Source organism: Bos mutus, chromosome 19 (assembly GCF_027580195.1).
Source record: "Bos mutus isolate GX-2022 chromosome 19, NWIPB_WYAK_1.1, whole genome shotgun sequence".
NCBI classification, from domain to species: Eukaryota; Metazoa; Chordata; class Mammalia; order Artiodactyla; family Bovidae; genus Bos; species Bos mutus.
The window spans coordinates 6,624,818-6,648,455 of NC_091635.1; the positions used below are offsets into that span (position 1 = coordinate 6,624,818).

The window sequence follows — 23,638 nt, forward strand, 5'->3', positions numbered from 1 at the left end:
CGATCTTGCGAGCCACCCAGCCCGGTACCAGGAACCCGCCCCGCACCCAGCGCCCCTCCCCGGGCCTGCACTCCGGCCACTCAGTAACAAACACTTCCACTTCCTGAGCGCTCTTTCTTCTCCCGCCGCGGGGCGCCGAGCGGTGCCCAGGGCCCCGCCCCCGAGTGTTCCCATTGGCCAGCGTCCTTCACCCGGCCAGAGCGCCTCCCGGGAAAGACCTCTGATTGGCCTGCGGCGGTCCACACCCTCCGCGCGGCCCCGCCCCCGGGGTATGCGGCCCGGGCGGTTTCTGGAACGCTCAGTCGCCGCGCGGGGCGGGGATCGGTGTTTGAGCCCCGGCTTCGGCTCCTCGCTGTTCGCCGCCGCGGCTCCCGGGACACCTGCTCGCTTGTTGGCCCGTCCGGCCTCGCTGGGCTGCCCCGCCGCTCTCGCCCTCGTCTCCCGGCCCGCAGGGTGGGACGCGGAGCTGGACCGGCCCGTCTCCGGACCCCGACCGGACACCGCTGAGCGCCACTGAGCCGTTGCCAGGCGAGATGAGCGCGGACGCGGGGGCCGGGGCACCACTGCCCCGGCTCTGCTGCCTGGAGAAGGGTCCGAACGGCTACGGCTTCCACCTGCACGGGGAAAAGGGCAAGGTAGGCCAGTACATCCGGCTGGTGGAGCCCGGCTCGCCGGCCGAGAAGTCAGGACTGCTGGCCGGAGACCGGCTAGTGGAGGTGAACGGCGAGAACGTAGAGAAGGAGACCCACCAGCAGGTGGTGAACCGCATCCGTGCCGCCCTCAACTCCGTGCGCCTGCTGGTGGTCGACCCGGAGACCGACGAGCGGCTGCAGAAGTTGGGCGTCCAGGTCCGGGAGGAGATGCTGCGTGCCCAGGAAGGGCCCGGGCAGGCCGAACCGCCGGCCGCCGCCGCCGAGGAGCGAGGGGCTGGCGGCGAAAATGAGCCGCCGGCCGCCGCGCCAGAGCCTCGCGAGGCCGAGCAGAGCCCTCAAGAGCGGGTGAGTGCGGGCCCGGGCCTCGCGGCGAGGCTGGATGGAACCGGGTGGGAAGGATAAGAGTAGTGGGGAGACCCAGGCGCCCCGGATGCCCAGCCCTGCTCCCCGCCTTGTCTTTCTGAAACTCGATCTTCGGAGGCGAGACTGCTTCCGCCCGCCGACTGGGCCAACTGGCAGTTACAGGCTTGAGGCTGCGTCCCACGACCCCTACGTCCCATCCCCAGGCTGGGCTGGGACCCTGAGCGCCTTAGGGAGTGAGGGTGAAGGAGGGCGGCTCAAGGAAGCCCAGTCTCCCTTTCCTCCACTCTGTTGGTGGCTGTCTGCTCCGATCCTTTGGGACCCCTAATTCCACGCCTCCTCCGAGTGGCCAGCTCCCTCCACAGGCCCCTTGGGGGTGGCAAATGAAGCGGCCGGACTTCGAAAAGCCGGAGGAATAACCACCCTCTTTCTGTGTGGAGCTGCGGCGGTGGGAGGAGAGGGGAGGGGAGGGGGCCCTTTCCCCCCTTCCCCACAGCCCGCTGGCCTGTGTATCATTAACTTCAGCCTGGTGGACTTCATCCTCCTGAAGTCCAGCGTGACTTCTAAGAAAGAAGCTCCACCATCTGCCGGAGATGTGTGGGGGCGGGGCTGAGGGAGGAGGTGCAGGGGCGTCTGGTCCGGGGGTGGTGGCAGCTCTGCCCCCAGGAGGATTTATGATTCTCAGGAATGTGAGGAGTAAGCTAGCTCGTATCTGGGAGCAGGAGGGAAGACCTTGGAGAAGTGGCTGGCTGTGGGGGTGGGGGGCGGGACAGCAGCCAGGAGGTCACCACGGGCAGGTGGTCTTGCCTGGCACCGGCTGTCCCACTCCAGGCCCTGGACAGCAAGCAGGCTGGTTGCTTTCTGCCCACGCTGGGTGTTTATAACCCCAGTCTGGATCAGCTGCAGGAAGGACTTGTACTGAGCCTTCCTTGCCCAGAGAGTGGGGGAGGCCTTAAGGTGAGACTGGAGGGAGGAGGGCCGGGGCCTCCCCTGGGCCTCTTCGGCTTCACCAGCTCTCTACCTGCTGTCAGGGGTGTCCGTGGTACCGGTAGGAGCCTCCTGTGACACAGAAAGGGCACACTTTAGCCTTTCAGTTTGAAGGTGGAGCCTGAGAGGACCAACTGGTTTGGTAGAAGTGAGGTCACCAGGAGCCCTGTCCAGCCGGAGCTGGGTGCTGGGAATGCCAGGGCCACTGGTTGCCCACTTCCTGCCGCTGCCAAGCTGGCCTTGGCAAGGGTGGGGGTGGGGTCAGAGCACCCCGGCAGGGGGTTGACCCCAGGGAGTTGGAACTCACGATCTCTGGTCCCAGACAAATCCAGTTTGAACTTTGTGCCGAGGGCACCTACTTAGCATTCCCGTTTTTTTTTTGTTTGTTTTTTTTTAATGGACTTTAGCACTTGCACAAGTAACCCACACCCCCCCCTCCCCCAAGTTGCAGTCATGTTCGGCTCCTCCCACTGCCCTTCCGGTTTTGCTGCTAGGGGTGGGGGACGCGGAGGCCAGGATGGAGGCTTGACCTTCCATGTGCGCTCCCCTGCCAGGCCGTCTGAGAAGCAGCAGAGGTTGGCTCCCGCTGTCTGGGAGACCACAGAATGGGGTTTCCCCCAGGTGGGGGTGTGACCCCTGCCTCCGTGTGTATGCTTCATCCGGCCAGTTCCTCCAGCCATTCCCTGGGACAGCATCACCAGGCCTCTTGGGATTTTGGGTCAACAAGCAAGTCAGAACTTCTCTGAGCCTTGGTTCTGCCATCGATAAAATGGGAGCACTGGATTCCAGTGACACCTGCCTTCTCTAGGATTTTACGAATCATAATACGCTTGAGCCCCTAGTGGGTGCTGGACTGAGCTCCTTGTGCGCCCAGGCATTTGAATCCCAGCCACGAGCTGGGATCTCCCTTAGCCTCTGTGTAGCCACTCAGCAGTGTTAATCCCCTCTGGTAGGAAATTCCTGTGAAATTGGTATGGTGGGCATGCAGGTGACTCACTCTGTCTTCAAAAAAAAAAAAAGCTAATAGACACAAGAGTTCATTGTTCCCCAAGAAGACAAGGGGCAGGGTCTGTATAAGGGATACATACAGCGTTCGCATGTTATTGATTACTTTGAATCTGAATTTATTTGTGGGGGCTGTCATGACATCTCCGTTAGTTCTCAGAAGTGGAAAAGGTTTTGGTGGGGAGTTGTCAAGCAGAGAGGGTGGCAGGTGACATCTCATTGGGAGGAGCGGCCTGGGTCAACAACAGTTCAGGACAGAAGGCAAGGGGTGCTCGTAGCACTGGTCTCGGAGAAAGGAGTGGGGTGCTTCCAGCCCGGCCCACATCCACCCCAGGGAGGGAGGAGCCGCAGCACCTCTGCTCAGCTGTACTCACTGGGCCACCTTGAGCCAAGTTTCTCTGAGCTTCCATTTCCTCTCGTTTAATTCAGGAGTGACAGCAGTGGCCTCGTGGGGTTGGTGGGTTACGTGAGGATGTCTGTTAAGCCAGTAGCTCAGAGCCTCCACTAAGTAAGCACTCAGTGAACACTGGTGGCCAGGCTCTGGGTTAACAAACATTTCACAGTGATGATTACACGCTCGCCCAAGGGGGCAGCCGGGCCTGGATCTGCCCCTCCCGTTGGGCACGGGCAGCTGTGGCCAAGCCTGGCATCCCTAGATGCTCAGTCTGGGATCACTACTGTTGAATAATCAGCCCTTCACAATCTGGTCGCCTCCCTCCCGCATTGCCCCTCTCGGACACCCCCAGCCCACCGAGCCACACCAAGGCCGGATTCCCTCCCAGAGTGCCATGCGCTTTGAGCCTCTGCACCTGGTATTCGCACTCGCGGAGCCACCTCGGGCCAAGTTTCTCTGAGCTTCCATTTCCTCTTGTTTAATCTGGGGGTGACAGCAAACCCTTGGGAACCCTCGGCTCCCCAAGACCACTCAGCTCCCAGGTGGCCTTTCCTCTACCCCGCAGGCAACATGAGCCATCTTGCCTCACCTCTGCCTGCTCCCTGTCCTTCCACTTTTCTCACCCTCCAATGCCCAGTATCTGAATCATCTGTTCACCTCTCCCCCCACCTCGTTCAGAGTCCCAAGGGCAACAGCTGTAGCTTATTTATGTTTATCGCCCCCAAGCTGTCCAGGCTCAGGGCAGGGAGGGACTCAATAAATAATTTTTGCATGAATGAATGAGTGCTAAACAGCCTTGGGGGACCTTTGTCCTAGGTCATCTCAGCCCAGCCCACCTGGGCCTGCTTGTGCCTAGAGAGCACACCCAGAAATCGGAATTCCAGATAGAACTTATTGGCTTTTTCTTGTCTACTAGCAGCTTCCATTTTAAAGCCAGAAGTCTGGGAATGCCAGCCCTGCTGGCATCGTTCCCTGCAAGCCTCAGCTTCTTCCTCTGTGAAATGGGGAGAGAGGCTCCCAGCCTGCAGAGTTGTGGGGGAGATTTGATGAAATGATGGGGAGGAAGGGGAGTGTAAGTGCCCAGCTGGGGGGTGGGTTCCCGCCACACCTGACGCTGATCCCAGAGGCAGAGACCAGGTAGGCACCCCGGGTGGCACAGTGCGGGGTGGGCACAATTCGCTGGCAGCCTCCAACCTTTTCCCAGGTTTCATCTCACACAGAGTTGGAGCCAGCGAGGGCAGAGGGGGATTTGAGCTGCAGGGTGTTTGGATTTGAAAGGGACAGGGTGGGACGGTTCCTGTGTCCGTTGGTTCCTCTTCTTAAACTGTTCCTCTTCTTAAACCGCATACTTGGGATTTCTCACTCCCCAGGGATCACCGCCCCCCGCCCCCCCTTATCTTTGGTTCCTGTTCAATCCTGGAGACATTCTCCTGGAGAGAGGAAAGGGGCTTCCTTCTCAAGGAACCCTGTCATGTCTCCATGGGGGCTCTTCTCTGCCTTCGTAGGCTTCCCATCCACCAGCCCCCAAGAAAGTGGAGGGGTTAGGAATTAGTAGAAGAAGGGGCCTCACCAAGGTTATGTGGACGCTGCAAGCCTCTTAGAGAAAGCAGAGCTCTGGTAATGGGAGCTCAAGGCAGAGAAGGAAACCCACATTTCTCCTGAGTCTGCTAATTGCCCGGCCCTGTGCCCTAAAGATAATGATACAAATTCCATTGTTCTTTTTTTTTCCCCCCACTACAACCCTGCAAATTAGGTATTATTTTCTCCATTTGTAACTTGATAAATAATAAATGGTAGCTATTATCTGTGTCTGGCACTGCTCTGTACTAAACACGCCTTACTTATCTCAGTGAATCCCCACGACCACCCTGTGAGACAGAGATTGGCCCTATTGTCTGCTTGTGGAGGCTGAGGCCCCATCAGTTCAAGGGGTGGCCCCTGGCTTCTGAGCTAGTGAGCCCTCACCTTGCAGCAGGGCGGTGTCTGAGAACCCCTCTCACTCCGACTCTGCCCATCACATTCTGAGCCACACCAGGGCCATCACATAGGCATAAGTTCAGGCTGCTGGAACCAGCTCCCTGTAAGGGTTCAGGGTTCCCAGGTGCTTCTGTCTCCAGGGGACATGGTCAGGAAAGGTGTCAGCCCTGATGGAAGGTGTTGGCCCAGAAGGGGCAGGCTCCATGGCCCACCCATCCTTCTCATGTGATGGGCCTGGATGAGAGTGACCCAGTCTGTACCTTCATCTCCAGGGCCTGAGAGCTGCCCTTGCTGGCTCTGGGGCTCCCCTGTAGCACAAAGGACCCCCCCGCCTCCCACCCGCGTAGGCCTACCTTGACTGTTGGGTTAGATCTGGGTTCTAGTATCACTCACGGCCGTGGGACTGAGGGCAGAGCTCTGACTTCCCAGGGACAAAGGCTCCAGCTTCTCTCTCTGCTTGTTATAAGGCCGTGATGCCCAAATGAAATAGCAAAGGCCGTAGGGACGTAGAAATAGTTGAGAGTGAGACCTCTGGGGTCTGTAGAATGGGCCTTTCGGCAGCCACTGGCCACACGTGGCTCCTAGCGCTTGGAATGTGCTAGTCGAAATTGAGATGTGCAGTAAAGGATGTACAGACCAAAGGATGTAAAATATCCCGTTACTAACTTTTCACTAGATTACCTGTTGGGATGATGATATTTTGGATATGTTGTGTTAAATAAGGTTAAAATTGATTACTTGTGTTTCTGTTTTACTCTTTAATATGGCTGCTGGAACCTTCTAAGTTACCAACATGACTGGCTTCTGTTTCTGTGAGACAAGCTGCTTTAGTTGTTAAGTTGTGCCCAGCTCTTTGCAACCCCGTGGACTGTACCCGCCAGGCTCCTCTGTCCAGGGGATTCTCCAGGCAAGAATACTGGAGTGGGTCGCCATTCCCTTCTCCAGGGATTGAAGGCTTGTCTCCTGCTTGGCAGGAGGATTCTTTACCTTGCCGCTCTAGATCTGAGCTCAGAGTCTACCCTCTTCTCCCATCAGCTGCGTGTACTTGAGCAATTTATGCCGTCTATTTGAACCCAGCTTTCCTCCACTGTGAAGTGAGGGTGGTAATACCTTCCTCGAAGAGTTATAGTTGGGTCTTAGTGAGAAAATACACTTAAAAGCCCCAGTGTGGCGCTTGGCACGTAGCAAGTGCTCATTAAAGGCCAGCTGCTCTTTGTTATTTCAGTAGAGTCCCAATTTCACAATCTCCAAGAAGGTCCTTATAGAGCCTCTTGGGACCGCCCACGGGAGTTAAATCCAGTGACTTCTGGGAGGAGGGAGAGGGATGAGAAGGGTGACGGGCAGGCAGGCATGGGGCGGCCAGCCTGGACGGTGTCCAGCCAGGCAGAAGCCCAGGTACCAGCCTGCTCCATCCCAGGCTTGCCCAGCCCTGGGGAGACCTGAGCCAAACACTCTATCGGCGTGCCTCTGGCCAGCACCAGGAGGGAAGAGCCAGGGAGGACCTGGCTCAGGGCCCTTGGGGGGCAGTGTCAGAGCGGTAGCCAGCCCCCTGCCCCTTATCATCTGGATCCCACCCTGCGAGGCTCCAGAAAGAGGCCTTCCTGCTGAGAAGCAGCGGGATCAAGGGCCAGAGTCCCTTCTTTTTCCACAGAGGGAGGTTGTCCGGGATGCCTCAGTGTGTGCAGACCCTGGGTGGGGGTCTTCTAGGGTGAAATACATGAAGGCACATTGGGGTCAGAGGTCATGGCTCAGTGGCAGCCAAGCCCTTGGTCATCCCTCCCTTTGGGTGAGGAGAGGATGCTTTCAGCCCAGAGCCCTGGACCCTGGCCTGCGATCTGAGCTCCCAGTCACTCCGCAGCCTGCCCTAAAAGACAGTGCCCGCACGCTGCCCGGTCACACACACCCCCCAGGCAGAGCCGCCTCCTCCACCCTGGTTTCCTTGAAGAGCTGGCGCCAGACGCAGACCTGTCTCCAGAGCAGCCCTGGCCCCTTCCCCCCAGTATCCCCACCCCTCCCCCCACCAGAAGGACTGGGTCTCCCTGTCTCTACCACCCACTCCCCCTGCCCCCCCTACCCCGACCAATCCCCCCTTGCTGAGGCTGATTCCCTGGCTGGGGGCAGGAGGTACCATTCTTATCTTATTTGCATAAAGCCTGGGCTGGGGGAGGGGCAGTGACCAGTCACCTCTGTCCATTCTCCTGGCCACCCTGGTGGTCTTCTGCTCCTCCAGCCCCACCTTTTGGGACCCAGAGCCGGCAAGCCTGTGGGATGTTTTCTATAAGGCTCATCACCATGGCATTGGCCAGGGAGGGGATGGCCCAGTGGGGCGTTGGCCCCCAGCCTCCCCTCGCCAGGGAGGAGCAGGGAGCGGCCCTGGCCTGCTCGCTCCCCAGAGACGGTCACCGGGATTAGGTATCGACTTTCCCCAGCCTCCCAGGTGGCTGCTGATGGTGCCTATTGAATTCCGTGCCCGACGCCCGCTCCCTGGGCCGTGTGGGTGGAGGTGACTGGGCGGCCACTCGGGTGGGGCTGGGCTCCCTGGGAGTGGTGAGGAGGTGGTGGAGGAGCAGCCACCAGGCCTGTGCAGGGTTTGGGACCTCCTGAGACCTGGAGAGTGGGAGAAGCCTGCAGGAGAAGAATCTGGAGGCAGCGTTCCTGGAGGGGTCTTTTCCAGAAATCGCTTCTGGTATTGTCCCGGGAGTGAGAGATTCGTCCAGCCCCAGCCGCCCCAGCCCATTTGCACAGCCCCTCAGTCACCACTGCCTCACGGACCCTCTTCTAACTTCTCTGCCAGTCTCCTCACTGAGCAGATCCTGATTTTTTACTTCCAAGCTGCCATGGTCACCCACCTGAGTCTCTGAACACTCTGTGGCCATGTTCCCCTCGAAGTCACCCCACCTCCAGTGCAGACCCCTCTGGAGCTGCAACCACAGCTCAAGGCCACTTGTGAGCTCCTGGGGGCCCCATACCAGACCCAGGATATCCTGGAGGGCTCAGGTATCCCCTTGCCCCAGCTCCAGGGGCCCAGGCCCAGAGCAGCGGTGGCCAAACTCTGGCCAGCGCCTGAGTTCTCCACATCTTCTCAGTGCAGGGCCTCAGGGAGCTGCACCAGGACTCCAGACAGCACCAGCCTCCGCCAGGCCGGGCTAGGCTCCTTTGATGACTGACTCAGCAGCTGGCAATGACAGTTCTGGAGGCAGCTGGAGGAGGGGTGGAGAGAGACACGAGAAGGAAGGGGACCCCCCCTGCCCAGTCTGGGGGGGGCAGGTTGGGAAGGTAGGAGCTGGGTGGGGTTCTATAGTAGCCTGAGTGCCTCAGAAAATGCCTGGGGTTTCCTGGGCCCCTGGAGGGGGATCTACCACTTCCTGAGATCCTTATGGCCTGGCAGAGGGGCGTGAGGTACAAAGGACGGGTCCCCAGGCAAGGGTCCCCAGGGTGCCAGGTGCTCCGGATCAGTAAGGGAAGCCACCGGGCCTGCCTGCTCCCAGCTGAGCCGCCCTCCCCGGAAGGAAGCCTGTGGTTTCATCATCTCCCCGCCCCTCGCAGCAGAGGCTGCAGCCTGAGTTTGCAGCTCTTGCCCAAGTGGGCCTCCTCCTGGTCTAGGCTTTGGGTCCTGCTGTGGATGGTGGCAGGGCACACGGGTTTCCAAGTCAGAGCCCAGGGTGGAGTCCTGGCTCCTCTGCCGTGGCACTCGGGCTATGGGCTTCACGTCTGGGGTCTCACTTTTACCATATCCAGGATGGGGGTTAGGGTTAGGGTCCTAACCCATGGGAGAGAGGCTCTTTGGAGTCAGGGGCGGCGGGAGGGGCAGGAGACAGCAGGCCACCCTCTGGCTTCCCGTGATTCACCCTCCCCGCTTTCTCAGGGTGACAGAGGAGTGCTGCCCACAGAAAGCCGAGCCTCCCCGTGGTGGCAACTGGTCGGACCTGTTCCTGCTCCCCCCAGGCCTGGGGGAGGGCTTAGCTTGAGGGGAGAAGAGCCTCACTTACTCCCGGAACTAGATGAGGGGGTGGCAACCAGCAGGGGGTGGGCATGGGGAGTCCCTAGGGAGTGGCCCCCCCTCCCCTTTTTCATGCTCACGTAAGTGCCTCTGCCCCTGTCTGGGATGCCCAGATCGGGTAAAGCCAAGCCTAACTGTCACCTCGCCCTCCTTCCGGTCTGGGCCTCTCTACACCCCCAATCAACATCCTGAAGCTGAAAGGCCCGCCCAGGCCTCTGAAGGAAAGCAGAGTCACCCTCCCCACCCCACACTCCCCCATCCTCCGGGGAGCTGAGGGGTGGGGACTGAGTCCACCGCAGGTGGCAGGTGGCAGCTGCCCCTGGGCCGGCAGGTTGGGGCAGGAGGCCTGTGGGTCCTCCCTGCCCTGCCCCTCCCTTGCCTTCTCTCCCAGCTGGGCAGTGAGGTTTCAGAGCGACCAGCACCCCACCCTCGGAATCTCACCTCTCCGCTTCCTGTGACTGTCCGTATTAGCAACGACGGGGCGTCCCCACGTGCACAGGGGCTCCCACGTATGTTAACTGGACCTCCTAGCACCCCGGGAGGCAGGTGGCACCAAGAACGGTCTATAAACAAGGAACCCAAGGCTCTAAGAAGGAAATGACTTGCTCCGGGTCACCGAGCCGGGAAGCTGGAAGCTGGGCCCGGGCCCTGACTTTGGCTTTTGCTCTTTGCCTGGCATCCGGGTGATAATCCCAAACTGGCAGGCCTGGGGGCTGGGGGAGAGAGAACCCACGTCCGTCTGTGGGCTCCGAGCTCAGGCCGCCTCAGCTCCCTCCACCATGTAAGCGTGCCCTTGGGCCGCAGGTGCTGAAGCTGGGCCGAGGATGGTGGGAGCTGAGGGTCTCAGTGTTTGCGCACAGCCTGTCTGTGGGCTCTCGGCAGGTCCTCCCCAGGTCACAGCCGCACGGGGCTCCCCACAGTCCAGCCCTGCTCTCCACCGCCCCCTCCCCATTCAGGCTCCCTGGGATCCAGCAGGCTCTTTGGGGTCTGTCACTATCTTTGTCCTCGGCCTTGCTTCTGCTGGTGGGACGTCCGGGACCCCTGGCTGTACCTCCCTCAGCCCCGTGGTCATCTGGCTCCCAGCTCCCTTTAGGTGGGCCGTTTGGCTTGGTGGGGACAAGCTGGGAGTCCATGTAGGCGAGGGAAGGCTTTACTGTAAATATGTAAACCAGCTTTGAGTAACCACCTGCCCTTGCTTCCCCCTGCAGAGAGGAGGGTACAAAAGGGCGGGGGGTCCCCAGTCACTGTCCCGGGTACTCAGGCTGGCGGGGATGCTACCAGGGGAGAAGCAGACCAAGCCATTATCTGGGAGGGATGAGGTAGCCATCAAAACACCATGACAAAGGGACTTCCCTAGCGCTCCAGTGGTTGACTTGACACGTCTCACGCAGGGGGCATATGTTCCATCCCTGGTTGGGTAACTCAGATTTCACGTGCCTCTTGGTGTGGCCAAAAAAATAACATGATTAACCTTAGAATGTCAGAAAGGCAGAGACCTGAGCTAGCCTGCTCCCACCCCTCACTTGCCGAAAGAGGGAACAGTGGCATGGACTCAGGGGCAGCTCTGTGCCCAGGGGCACCCAGGCAGGTTGTGGCAGGGCAGGGTCCCTGGCCAGCATTCTCTCTGGCTGCTGGAGGATCTGAGGAGCCTCCCTCGGTCAGAGGGGATGGGGTCAGGCACAGAGCGGGGAGGGCCGCACCCCAGGCCGGTGTGGAAGGACCACGGCCCCTCCTTTCTCTCCACAGCCCGAGCTTCGGCCTCGGCTCTGCGCCATGAAGAAGGGCCCCAATGGTTACGGCTTCAACCTGCACAGCGACAAGTCCAAGCCAGGCCAGTTCATCCGAGCCGTGGACCCAGACTCTCCTGCCGAGGCCTCGGGGCTCCGGGCCCAAGACCGCATCGTGGAGGTAATGTGAGGCTTCCTGCCCCCTTCCCAGGCTCCTCCTTCCCAACAGCCTCCTCCACGGCAGCCAACATACCACCTGCTCCTTGGTTAGCCCGTGAGGCCTGGACAGCCCATAGATGCTAGAGAAAGGGCAGGAGGGAAAGGGAGAATGGTGGGTGAGTGGGCAAGAGGGAAGGAAGGAAAGATGGGGGATTCCCTGGTGGTCCAGTGGTTAGGACGCCACACTTCCACTCCTGGGTCCTTGGTCAGGGAACTAAGATCTCACGAGCTGCGAGGTGTGGCCAAGAAAAAGATTTTTAAAGAAGGAAGGAAAGATGGGTGAACGGATGGATGGACAGATAGAGAGGTGAATTGACTTCTTTCCTGCTTGCACCTCCTGTGGGCTCTTCTTCGCCGAGCAGACACGCTCAGCAGCCCACGGATCCCGCATCCGTCCAGGGAGCTGCCTGGGCCATGGCCAGTTGCCCGCTCTCCGAGGCCTCCATGCCAGCACGGGGACGGGGCGGGGCTGGGGGCCATGAAATCCGTCCCCCGAGTGAGGCTGGCAGGCACGCTCTTGCACCCTTGTGCTCTGCCGGTCAGAAGAGGAAACGTGAACCCAGGGCCTGGGGCAGGGCCCAGAATCTCAGCCTTAGAGCCTCAGAGCTGGAAGATCAGCTCTCCCAAGACGTCTCAGTTTACAGGCAAGCAAACCAAGGCCCAGGCAGGGAAGTACCTAGAAACGCTGGGGCCCAACCCAGGCCTCCCAGACCCTTCCCAAACCGTCCTTCACAGCTGTGTTTGTTCAGCCTCGGCCGGGTATTTTCTTTGGCTTTTCCCACGTGTCCTGCCTCCCCATCCGACCGTCAAGTGGGAGGACCACTCGGCCTGCTTCAGGGCTCTACAGGCGGGGGTAGGGGGCTGGGGTGGGCACTGTGTGTTCCCCGATTGCCAACCAGCTCAGCCTTCACCTGCCCCCCGCCCAGAGCTGAGACCTATGCGGGTAACCTCTGCCCCCACCCACAGGTGAACGGGGTCTGCGTGGAGGGCAAGCCGCATGGGGAGGTGGTGTCCGCCATCAAGGCTGGCGGGGACGAGGCCAAGCTGCTGGTGGTGGACAGGGAGACGGACGAGTTCTTCAAGAAATGCAAAGTGATCCCTTCGCAGGAGCACCTGCAAGGTGAGCTGGGCTTGGCAGCCTGAGGCCCCCGCAGGTCAGGAATGTGCTCTGGACTTTACTGGGTCCCACGTGAGGGGAGGCAGGCAGTGTGGGTTGGGGGAGAGGGTAAGGGAGAAAAAGCCAGCGTAGGCAGTGGGTTTCTGCGGATGGAGTATGGCTGGGGGGTGGGGGGTGGGGACCCACACAAGGGATGGTGAGATGGAATGTGCTACTGATTCCGCAGAGGGAGGGGACCCCGCCCACCCAACTCTACCCGCGGTAAGCGCTCAGGGCAGGGCCGATGCAAGGAAACAGTTAACTCTGGGGCGGCTTCCAGCCTTGGCTTGGTCAGATCAGAGTCCAGTGACAGGGGCCCAGTGCCTCCCCTTCCCTTCTCTCAGGTTGTCTTGGAAACCCAGGCTTGCTGGCTCCAGAGAGCAGTGGGTCCCTGGGCCCCTGCCCTCCCCCTCCCCTCCATCACCCTGCCAAGCCTGGCACCTCCCCCGTCCTGGCCCGAGCCAGGACAAGGAGGAGCTGAGCCGCGCTGTGCTGCCTGGTCTGGACGTTCTCCCTGGGAAGATGAAGATAGCTCCCGGGGGGAGGGGGGGGGCGGCGCTGGGTGGAACTTCTTTGGACTGTGCAGTGGGTGGGGCTTCCTTGAGGGTCAGATGTGGAGCACAGGGGTCCACACAGAGGTCTTGCCACAAATTCAGATCGCCAGCTTGGAGGGGCCCAGTGGGTCCTGGGGGTATCCTGGAGGTCACTAGCAGACTCCGGTCATGGGAGGTGGGTACCACTGTGCCCTTGTCTCCCAAGTTCATGGAAAGCTGGTAAGTCCGATAATCCCCACCCTCATTAGGGGGAAAGCTGAGGCCCTGCGAAGCCCCCAGCCTTGCTCTTGGCAGCGAGGTATGGGAAAGGCAAAGTGCTAGTGGCTCAGTCCCGCCTGGCTCTCTGCAGTCCCGTGGTCTGTAGCCCACCAGGCTCGTCTGTCTATGGAGTTCTCCTAGGCCAGAATACTGGAGTGGGTCACCATGCCCTTCAGGGGATCTTCCTGACCCAGGGACGGAAGCCAGGTCTCCTGAATTGGCAGGCGGATTCTCTACCACTGAGCCACCAGGGAGGCCCCGGTGTGGGAAGACACAGCTGAAATCTGGACTCCCCTTGGCTGCTCCTATACCTTCCCCTGCCTCCGCCAGCATCCTTTTCCCCCAACTCCCAAGTCATCAACCCTCTCTCTTCCCCCTGGCTGGGCAGGAAGGGCCCTGGGAACCTCCGTGACTGCAGCCTCTGATCAGAGGACCTGCAGAGGGAGGCTTGGGGGCGGGTCCCCTGCCCAGGTGTCCCCTCCCAAGTGGATGTAACTCTGCACGTCCCCAGCTGCTGCCCCCTGCCCACAGCTGGGCAGCCCACAGCTCACGGGTGAGCGGGGTGCAGTGGAGGGTGAGTCAGGGTCCCTGTGTCCCGCAGTCCCCTGCCCAGCCACTGTGGGAGGGCTGGATGAGAGGTGTGCCTGCCCCGGTCCAGGGCAAGGAGAAGACGTACCCTGACCTTAAGCTAAGAGTTCAGAAGAAACCCACCCAGGCTGACCTGAGATGGAACAGCCCCTTTGCGGCCAGGTGGGGCGTCTACCCTGAGTGAGGCCTGGGAGGGTGACCCCAGGCTGTGTCCCCGCCCTCTGACCCCACCTGCCACCACCAGGTTCCCCCCTGGCTGGGGGACGGCACGCCCAGGACTCTGCCCTGAGCCCTGGGCCCCCCTCCATCCCCACACGGGCCAGGAGGAGTTGGGGTTCTTTCGCAGCTGATGCAGGTGATGGTCATAACCAGGGCGTGGTCCCAGTTATGTTGACACAACCGTCACCTAGGAAGCATTCGAAAAATACTGATTCCTAGGCCTGTCCCAGACCCACTTAGATAAACACCCTGGTGTCAAAGCCCAGGGATCTGTATTTCAAACCAGCTTCCTGGGTGGTTAGGAGACAGCTGCCTGGAATTTCAACCCCGTCTACAACAGTGCTTTTTTCAAACAGCTCCTTACTCATCAGTGGTTCTTGGGATTAATTAAGTAGGCACCTTTTTTCTTTTTTTTAACTTTTCATTTTGTATTGGAATATAGCTGATTAACAATGTTATGACAGTTTCAGGTGAACAGCTTAGGGACTCAGCCGTACATATACATGTATCCATTCTCTCCCAAACTCCCCTCTCGTCCAGGCTGCCACTTAACATTGAGCAGAGTTCCCTGTGCTATACAGTAAGTTCTTGTTGGCTATCCACTTTAAATATAGCAGTGTGTACGTGTCCCTCCCTTGTCTTTTTAATCAGACTGAATAGGAAATATCAAAGAGCCTTGTGATGTAGTAAAGGCAAGTTGTTTTGTTAAATGCTACATAGTCTGCGGCTGCTGGGTTGTCGAAATGTCCAGTGTACTGTAGTGGGTGGCAGTCAAGAGACTTAAACGCTGACCTTGGGGAACAAGGTCAAGTGGTCTACCCAAACCCACGGCCCCCGCCTCCGCTTCCTGCTCCATCCACAGCTTCGGACTCACCTGCGCTCTTCTCTTCCCCATCCAGGTCCCTTGCCTGAGCCCATTACCAATGGGGAGATCGAGAAGGTAAAAGCAGAGCCTTGATGCTTCTCGGGCTCAGTCCTGGGGCTGCGGGAGGCAGGGGAGGGGGTGTGGTGAGGAGGAGGACATGGTCTGGTTCAGGTGGAAACTTCGTCTCCTGGCAGATCCCTCCCGAGCCCCAGGCCGTGTAAGGGCCCCAGCCTGGGGCCAAGGGAGAGGGGACGGGCCGCCTGGCCAGGCCCTCCACAGCCACCATCCTGGGTGACAGGCCCCGCCTCCAGCTCCCCACCACACAGGAGGCCATTCTTCCCCCCAAGAACAGAGCGGCAGTGTCTGCCCGCGGGCTGCCCAGGCCCTGCTACTTCCAGTCTGGGTTGGGAGAACAAAGCCCCTCCTACCCGGGCCGAAGGGAAGAGGAGGCAGTGGGGACTGGGGGAGAGATGGTGCGGCCCTGTGCCAGCTGGGGCCACAGGAACCCGGGCAGAAGCGGAGTGCCCAGCTGCAGCCCGAGGCCTGGGCACTGGGACAGCCCCCTCGGGGTCAGACCACAGGGCGCGAGGGCTCCTCGGAGTCTGCTCCAAGGTTTCCTTTCCCTAGGGTCTCCTGCCGGGGTTGGGGGGTTGTGCAGCAAGAAGGCCCTGAATCACCTGAGCCTTCAGTCACTTCCTCTGTGGGTCTCACCCTCCCCCACCTTATTCCCTCGAAGCCCTTTTTGGCTGCTTGGGGGTTAAGATTTCAAGAATCAGGGGTCAAGTCCAAGTAAACAAGTCAGATGGGCTGCAGGAGACTCAGGGGGCATCACGGGTGTTCCCCACACTGAGTCTCCCGGCGCCCCCACACCCCAGGAGGCCCCTCCGTGGTCACTGTGCCAAGGAGGAGTCAACCCCAGAGGCTGCCTGGGAGGACGGGGGCGGGGTGAGCCATCCAGCTAATCCCACGAGGGATGGTCCCGCTGCCCTGGATGGTAGAACCCGGCTGCCCTCTGATCCTTGTAAGAATGTGAAAATGTAAATTCTCGCGGGTCCCTGGCAGGCTCAGGCAGCGGGGCTCTGGGGTGGATGGCAGGGCTCAAACTGAGGCCCCATCTTCCTCGGGAATGCCCTTCATAGCTCAGGACTGCCCACCCACATGCCTCCTCTCCTCTCTGCACCAGGAGAACAGTCCTGAAGCCCCGGCCGAGACAGCCTCCGAGAGCCCCATGCCACCCCTGGCAAGAACTGCCTCCAGTGACACCAGTGAGGAGGTAAGGCCGGCCGGCTGGGCAGGCGGGGGGTGGCACTGGGTGACAGCAAGTCAATTCCCAGGCCTCGCTCACTCCTGGCACACCAGCCTGCCGTGGAGGTCACACACTGAGCCACGTTCTGTTCTCGTGACCTGGCTTCCCAGCGCACGGCCTCAAGGGAGCACCTCGCCAAGGCACTGAGGCCTGCTCTCTTGCTCCTCTTTGCAGCTGAATTCCCAAGACAGCCCCAAGAAACAGGACTCCACGGCACCCTCGTCTACCTCCTCCTCATCCTCCGACCCCATGCTGGACTTCAACATCTCCCTGGCCGTGGCCAAAGAGAGGGCCCACCAGAAGCGCGTCAGCAAACGGGCCCCGCAGATGGACTGGAGCAAGAAGAACGAACTCTTCAGCAACCTCTGAGCCGCACCCCCGCACCAGCAGAGCCCAGCCCCACACCCAGCCAACTCCCTCTCCCCCTTACCTCCAGATCAACACACAAATCAGCACCAGCATCTCCTCTCTCGGCAAATCTCATCTTTCTAGAGAACTATGTTCTTCCCTTACCTCCGACAAGGTGACTGTTTTTCTGTCCTGCCCCAGTCAAAAAGTAGACTCTGTGCCCTTCCTTGTTGGGTGCTTCAGCCCACCCGCAGTCCCCCTGCCACCCTCCTGGGACATCACTGGGACCTCCATCAAGCAAAGATCCTGAGACTGGGCAAGAGGTCACCTTCCCTCCTGACCCCAAGTGATGACCAGGTCTGGGATCCACCAAGGAAGAGCAACATCCCGGAGTGGGCTGGGGCCACCATCCTCAGAGCTGTGACTTGGGCATCTTATTTTTAATTTTTTAAGTGCAGTGCTACAGAGTTTAGGACCTTTGGTTCTTGATTAACATGATTTCCCAGGTTGTTGCATCCGGGACGTAGCAGTGGCCTTACCCTTCCTTCAACTTTTTTTTTTCTGCTCCCACCCCCCAGAGACCTGGGCGACATGGGGAGGGTTTGGCCACCCCCTGCCCAACCCTGAGCCAGACACAATTGTAAGGAAATTCTTACCCGAAATTCAACTAGTTTCTCCAAACCACCTTGGCCTCTGTGTGTTCCTTTGCAGCTCTTTCCATGTGTCCCCAGAGTGGCCTCTGGCTGAGAGGATTGTCCAGGGCTCCCTGGGACCCCAAGCCCGGAGCCAGAAGTGGGGTGGCTTTAACCAGAGGGCCTCGAGCCTGTAGCCACTGGGTGGCTACGCCATGCGTGGGTCCTGTGGGAGGACCCGCCGGGGCTCCCGTGTGCTTGGCTCACCGAGGCTGCCCTACACGGATGGGCATCAAAGAAACGAGGAAACGGGGAGCTTAGAGCCCACGTGCGCAGAGGGAGGGCTCTAAGAGCCACCTCGGATCCCAGGAGTGTTCAAAGGGCGAATCCACCATGGAGCCAGATGGTTTGGCTGTAATCTTTCTGCCCGCAGCCAGAGAGGCACAGATTCCAAGGCATGACCCAAGCTGGTGTCCCTGCCCCCCAGATACTCTTATCTTACTGACCATGGACCTGACTGTGGGGATGGGGAGGACAGACCCGGCCCGCTGGGCCCTGGAACATGCTTGTGGCAGGTGGGGTGGAGGGGACTTTGCAAGGGTAAAAGGCCCTGCTCCTCCACGGGAGGTCCGGGTCTCTATGCTGCTGACCCGAGGGCATCCTGGACAGCTGTCAGCATGGCCTGCAGGGCCCAGTTCATGGGCAGGCCGGAGGAAGGGAAGCGGGCCCTGGGCTGTCCTCCACCCCACCCGGAGGCCACTCAAGCCAGGCTCCTGGGACTGAGGAGAACAAGCAGGGAAGGTCACTATCTGATCATCACTAGAGCTGTTAAGGTTAGAATTCCACCACTGGTAAAAAACCTTCCCAAACCCTTACCACAGCACCACCTGCAGCAGTTAGCCTGGGCCTGGCCTGACCCCACTCACCCTTGCCCCCATCCTGTGCCCTACCAGGCTGGGGAGGGGCCCTCCCTACCTCACCTGCTGGGTGGGGATGCCCTAAGGACTTCTGACTCTGATTAAGCTGGCACAGGTGGAAGGAACAGGTGGCTCAGAGGCAACTATCACTGACGGACCTGGGACCTCAGCAAGCAGTTTGTGTGTTAGATTCAGGCATGTTTTTTAATGATTTTATTTATGGTTGTGCACGATCTTCATGCTGCGTGGGCTTTTCTCTAGCTGTGGCTCCTCTTGTTGCGGAGCATGGGATCTGGTGCCCACAGACCTCAGTTCTGTGGCTCCCGGCTCGAGAGCCCTGGCCCAGTGGCTGTGATGCATGGGCTCAGCTGCTCTGCCACGTGTGGCCTTCCCAGACCAGGGGTGGAACTCACGTCCCCTGCTTTGGCAGGGGGGTGATTCTTTACCACTGAGCCGCCAGGAAAGCCCTCAGGTGTATTTTAGACTAGTTTTCCAGGCTCCTATCTGGTGAGAGAGGCCTGGGAGCCAGGAGTCCTCAGCCACAGTGCTGGCTCTGCCATCAAAAGCTCTGGGGTCTCTAGCGAGCGCCTGCCCCTCCCTCAGTGTCTGACTCTTTGCCCACCAGGTTCCTCTGTCCATGGGATTTCCCAGGCAAGATTACTGGAGTGGGTTGCCATTTCCTTCTCCACGAAAATACCCTAGGTGCCCTCAAAGGTCTTTTTTCCAATTGTGTTTTGAAAGCATGCCACCGGGTTACGACAGGGCGTGATGAGAGACAGACGTCAAAGGCTGTCCCGCTGGCTCTGAGGTGCCCAGCTGCCAGTTAAGCGCTCGCTGGTTGCCACGCAGCCCGGCCATCTCAGGTCTCTGCCGCGGGCGCCCCCTCGTGGCCTTGGCATGAGGCTGGGAGAGCGAGGTGCCTTCAGGAGGCCACGGGCTGGGGGCCTCCGCTTCCTCCCACAGCCCACACAGCTGAGCAGGAGGCCCGAGCTTCATCGGGGGCGGAGGGTGCTCCAGCCACATGGAGCTGCGTCCAGAACTAACTTACCCTGCCCTCAAAACTGGCTTCAAAGACCAGAACACCCACCACTTTCCCTCCTTCCTTTCCAAACCTCCCGGGGTCACACCCTCCTGCTTCTGCAGGACAACTGAGCACCTAGCTCCCCGCACCGTCCGCCCAGTGAGGAACAGGGCCAGCTGCATGTAGTGTGCTATACTCCCGGCCGAAGCCTGGGCGGCCCCTCCGGGGAAAAGGGAGGCCCTGCCGGGTCATAGGCCGCTCTGGTCCCCAGTGCCGCCTCTACCTGCCTCCTCCGCCTGTGGACTCAGGCCGTCCACTCCAGTCTGAGTCCAGGTTTGGCAGGACAGGCTGACCCTGGAGTAGCCCAGCCACAGCGGCCAGCCAGAGGCAGGTCAAGGCCGAGTCCAGCCCAGAGTCTGAAGGGCCCCACAAGGAGATTCCCAGCCTGGAGTGGGGCCAGCGCACCCCACACCCCAGGCTCCATCTGTTCACCTGTGGCAGGGCTCCGGGCTTCCACGCCCATCCGCACGGGGAGGCCTGTCCACGCGGTGGCTATCAGCAGGGCTCCAGGCTTCCACGCCCATCTGCACAGGGAGGCCTGTCCACACAGAGCCGTCAGCAGGGCTACAGGCTTCCACGCTCATTTGCACGGGGCGGTCTGTCCACGCGGCGGCTGTCAGCAGGGCTCCAGGTTGCACGCCCATCTGCCCGGGGAGGCCTGTCCACGCGGCAGCTGTCAGCAGGGCTCCGGGCTTCCACACCCATCCGCACGGGGAGGCCTGTCCACGCAGCGACTGTCAGCAGGGCTCTGACGCCCCGTCTCTGTAGGGCTTCTCTTGTACGTGGCTGGTCTGCTCTAGAAGCCACTGCCGCTCCAGCTCACTCATCATCAGTCTGAGCGTCACCTCCTGGAAGACACTGCTCACAGCCACCTACGTGCACCAGGGACAGAGCAGGGCCGGGCTGGCTAAGTTACAGACCCAGGTCCAAGCACCACTGGGCCCCCCGCCCAGACCCAAGCCTCACCCTCTCACCAGCACCAGCCTCACCTGCTCAAAGTGAAGCTTTCGGAACATCCGGATGCTCGGTTCATTTCCTTGCCCAATTTTAGCCTCAAACTTCGTCAGACCTAGCCTGGTCACTCCTTCGGAAGGGATCAGAGAGGGTAAGCTGCACCATGAATCCCCCCACCCCTCCTCCAAGGACTCTCCACCCCACCTGCCCCCACCTCTGGGCCTGAAGGTTCACCCCCACCCCTCTCCTTCCCCTGGGACCGCCTGCCCGGCGTCCTCACCATAAAGCATCATCATGAGGACGGCCTCCGTGCCCAGGCCCTGGCCCCTGCAGCTGGGCTCTAGGAGGAATGACAAGAGTCACTGACCTTGCATGCCTAGCTCACCACCCTAGGAAGCTTGCAAATACAGGTACCATTCTGCAGATGAAGAGACAGAGGCCCAGAGAAGTTAAACGACTTGCCCAAGGTCTCACAGATTAACAACACTCAGCAACCTGACCCCAAAACTGACCCCTTCAGCTCAGAGTGCTGCCCCACGAACACGTGCGCACAGCCCTTTAAAAAGACGCTGAGGACCACGATGGACACAGAAACGGGGGGCTCCTCACACAGCACAGGAAGATGCTCCAGGGAAGAGCACTAATTTTGGGGGGTCCCCAGTCCACCCCAAAGATGGGGCAGACTGCAGCCTGCAGATCCTAAAACCAAAGATTAAGTTCACACCCACACGTGAGACGGGAATAAAAGGAACCACCGAGGGTGAGCCGCGTGGCTAACAGGGTGCCAAGTGGTGGTCTGCCAGGCCAGGTGCTGGGCTCACCAAGGCCAGGGCCTTGCACTGAGCTCTTTCGGCAGCTTTAGGTTCAGCGGATCTGAGGACCAGAGGGGAAGGAAGGCAGGGCCAGGTGGAACGAACCTGCAATCATGACCTCAATCTCCCCCAAGGAGGGGTCCCCGAGATCCGTGAGGAAGAGGTTCACATCTCCTGCCATGCAGCTCTCTTCGCTGGTGCCCGACTGGGCCAGCCACTTCTCTGCATCCAGCACAATGAAGGTACACTCTGAGGAGGGGGGACGGGGTCGTCACCTTCTCCCCACAGGAGGGCAGAGGCCAGTCTTCCTACCTGAGCCAGAGAACCAGCCCTGTCTCTGAGTCTGGCAGAAAAGGGGAGCTGGCGCTTCTTCTCGCTGATTACAAAGCATGAAAGTGGCCTCCTGCAGTAAACGGTGGCCTTCTGCAAACAGCGACTGCATTCTCAGAGGTGTATGCGACACAAAGACCGCACTGGGCTTGCAGCAAGGGGTGCAAGGGGGTGCGGCCTGATTTACAGCCAGAGCCCCACAAGCTTTCCTTTCTCTAAATCCCTCCAGGCCCGGTGCAGTGAGTGGGGAAGAGAGCAGAAGCATCAGCCCCCACCATCAGGGTCTGGCTTCAGGGGGTGTCACAGTCTCAGGGTTTCAGGCACCTCCCCAGCTTTCCACAAAGTGCTTTTTTTGGCAACCTTTCTGGGGGCCCAGAGGGGAATGGGAAAGGGAGGGAACCCAGGACGGCCTCTGGAATCAGCCCTCCCACAACCGGCCCAGCCCAGGCCTCCTCCGCTGCTCACTGTCCGCGTCTTCCCGCCAGCTGCGCTGCATTGCGTACTCCTGCTCCAGGGTCAGCGGCTCCGAGGCCGTCAAACGCTGCAGCTCCTCTGATTTCATCCACTCGTGGTACCTACAGGGGCAGAGGGGCAGCCTTCAGCAAGCAGGACCCATTCAGAAGCCTAAGTCTTGATGTTTTATGAGATGAAGAAACGGATGCTTGAGAGGCAAACCCCTAGGGCTAACAGAGGGCCAGATAAGACCCAAGAAAGGGTTATAATGGATCCTATGGCAGAAGGCCGCAGGCCCAGTAGCCAGAGACAGCAGGAGCCAGTCCTATCTGTCCAGCCTCCTCTCCTGTCTCAGGGGTCAGTGCAGGGAAGCAGTTGGAAGCTAAACATTCCTCAAATTCCTGAGGAGATGTAATGGCAAGCCAAACTCAGCAAAGAAGGCTGGACAGATCTCCACAGAGGCGGAGCACCAGAAACCCCACCAAAGGAAAACTACAAGCAGGGAATACATGCCCACAGCACCAGCAGCCCCCTCTACCAGACATTCGCCAACTGCCTCCACAAGAGCCCCACCCTGAGACTCATTCCTGGCTGTCCCGAACAACAGATCTCACAACAGCCCAGCAGCTCAGTTTTACAATAGGTTAGCATTCAGTCTCCAAGAACTGAGCCTATTTACAGGCACCAGGGGTGTGGTACTCTTTTACAACCAGGAGAGAAGACACTACCTTTTCTTCCTTACCCACATGTAGTTTACAGAAAGGAATTCCTTGTTGAAAGGTCAAAAAGGAAGCTGAGGGGTGGGGTGAAAGGGAGAAATAGGGGGACCGGTGACTTCCTCCAGGGAGGTCACTGCACTCTGCTTCAGTTTTCACTTTTTCCTATCTGCAATGACTTCTCGCACCAATGTTTCTCCTCCTCAGAGAAAAACAGCCTCTGAGATTTGGGCTAAGACAGGCTGACCCTCCTCGCCGCACCTTGGAGAGCTGGCTTGCAGCCCATGTCCGGGAAGTGGTTACCTGGGCACATGCTCTGAGGTGTAGGGGACCAGCACCACCTTCTTCCCCAGCAGCAAGGTGTTCTGATTCAGCCTCATGGTAGCAGCCTGCAGCCAGCGGGGAGGGCAAAGATTTCAGCACCTGAGTTTCCTCCCACTTAGTGTGGGAGCCTGGGCTCTCAATTCGCTAAACGCCTCCTGGGGATAAGATGTCAGAAGAGACAGCCGCCACCCTTCTTCCTTTCCAAATCCTTCAGAGAACACGGCCTTTAAACTCCTTGCAAGGAGAGGAACCGGGCTGGTAAAAGATAATTAAACAATCCTGGACTCGCGTCTCAAGGAACCTTCAAGCATGGGCTGTCCCTTCCATCCCATCACCCAGAAGGCCTCACACCCAAGCACCAAGATTTATCACCGAAACTCCCATCACATGTCCCAGTCCTAAGACGCCGCCCCATACGGTTAATTTTCTGCCGCGTCTTAAACCTGTTTCCAACCCCTTTTCCCAGCGAACGACCCCGGGGCTCTCGCGAGCCATCCGGGCCCCATCCCGGGCCACTTTCGAGGGAGGCGGGCTGAAGGCCTCGATCGCCTGCCCTTCGTGAGGGGCCACAGGCTACACTTCTCGAACCCCACGGCCACTGGGGTCCCCGGGACGGCTAAATCCACAGCCGCGCTTCGGCCGGGAGAGGCGCCCACCTCTCGCACCCGGCCCCAGCTTCCTCCCCCGGGCCGACGGCCGCCCTCGCTCACGCGCGTAGGCGCGCGCCCCGCCCATTTCCGCCCCGCAGAAGGCGGCCGCCGAGGAGCGCGCAGCCCCGCCCCCGCCAGGAGCCCAATCCTCGC

General features: G+C 59.9%; 2 protein-coding genes across 4 annotated transcripts; one reads left to right on the forward strand and one right to left on the reverse strand.

Annotated features, from left to right (window-relative positions):
* The first annotated feature begins 291 nt into the window (after positions 1-291).
* On the forward strand, positions 292-17,300 carry NHERF1 (NHERF family PDZ scaffold protein 1). The gene is made up of 6 exons (XM_005907982.3): positions 292-998; positions 11,123-11,284; positions 12,289-12,442; positions 14,997-15,037; positions 16,146-16,235; positions 16,443-17,300. Exons 1-6 carry the CDS (start codon positions 534-536, stop codon positions 16,635-16,637), a joined length of 1,107 nt encoding a protein of 368 aa, XP_005908044.2. The 5' UTR covers positions 292-533; the 3' UTR covers positions 16,638-17,300.
* Positions 17,038-23,563, reverse strand: NAT9 (N-acetyltransferase 9). Of its 3 annotated transcripts, none has more exons than XM_070389032.1 (8): positions 23,492-23,563; positions 22,815-23,090; positions 21,808-21,917; positions 21,325-21,435; positions 21,118-21,234; positions 20,481-20,540; positions 20,236-20,330; positions 17,038-20,118 (listed from the first exon to the last, which is right to left on the reverse strand). In XM_070389032.1, exons 2-8 carry the CDS (start codon positions 22,889-22,891, stop codon positions 19,984-19,986), a joined length of 705 nt encoding a protein of 234 aa, XP_070245133.1. In that variant the 5' UTR covers positions 22,892-23,090; positions 23,492-23,563; the 3' UTR covers positions 17,038-19,983. The 3 variants fall into 3 exon arrangements, with proteins under 3 accessions (XP_070245133.1, XP_070245134.1, XP_005907987.1); XM_070389033.1 differs by having other exon boundaries at positions 22,815-22,900; positions 23,492-23,560; XM_005907925.3 differs by lacking the exon at positions 21,325-21,435 and having other exon boundaries at positions 21,118-21,261; positions 22,815-22,900; positions 23,492-23,558.
* Between the last annotated feature and the right edge of the window lie 75 nt (positions 23,564-23,638).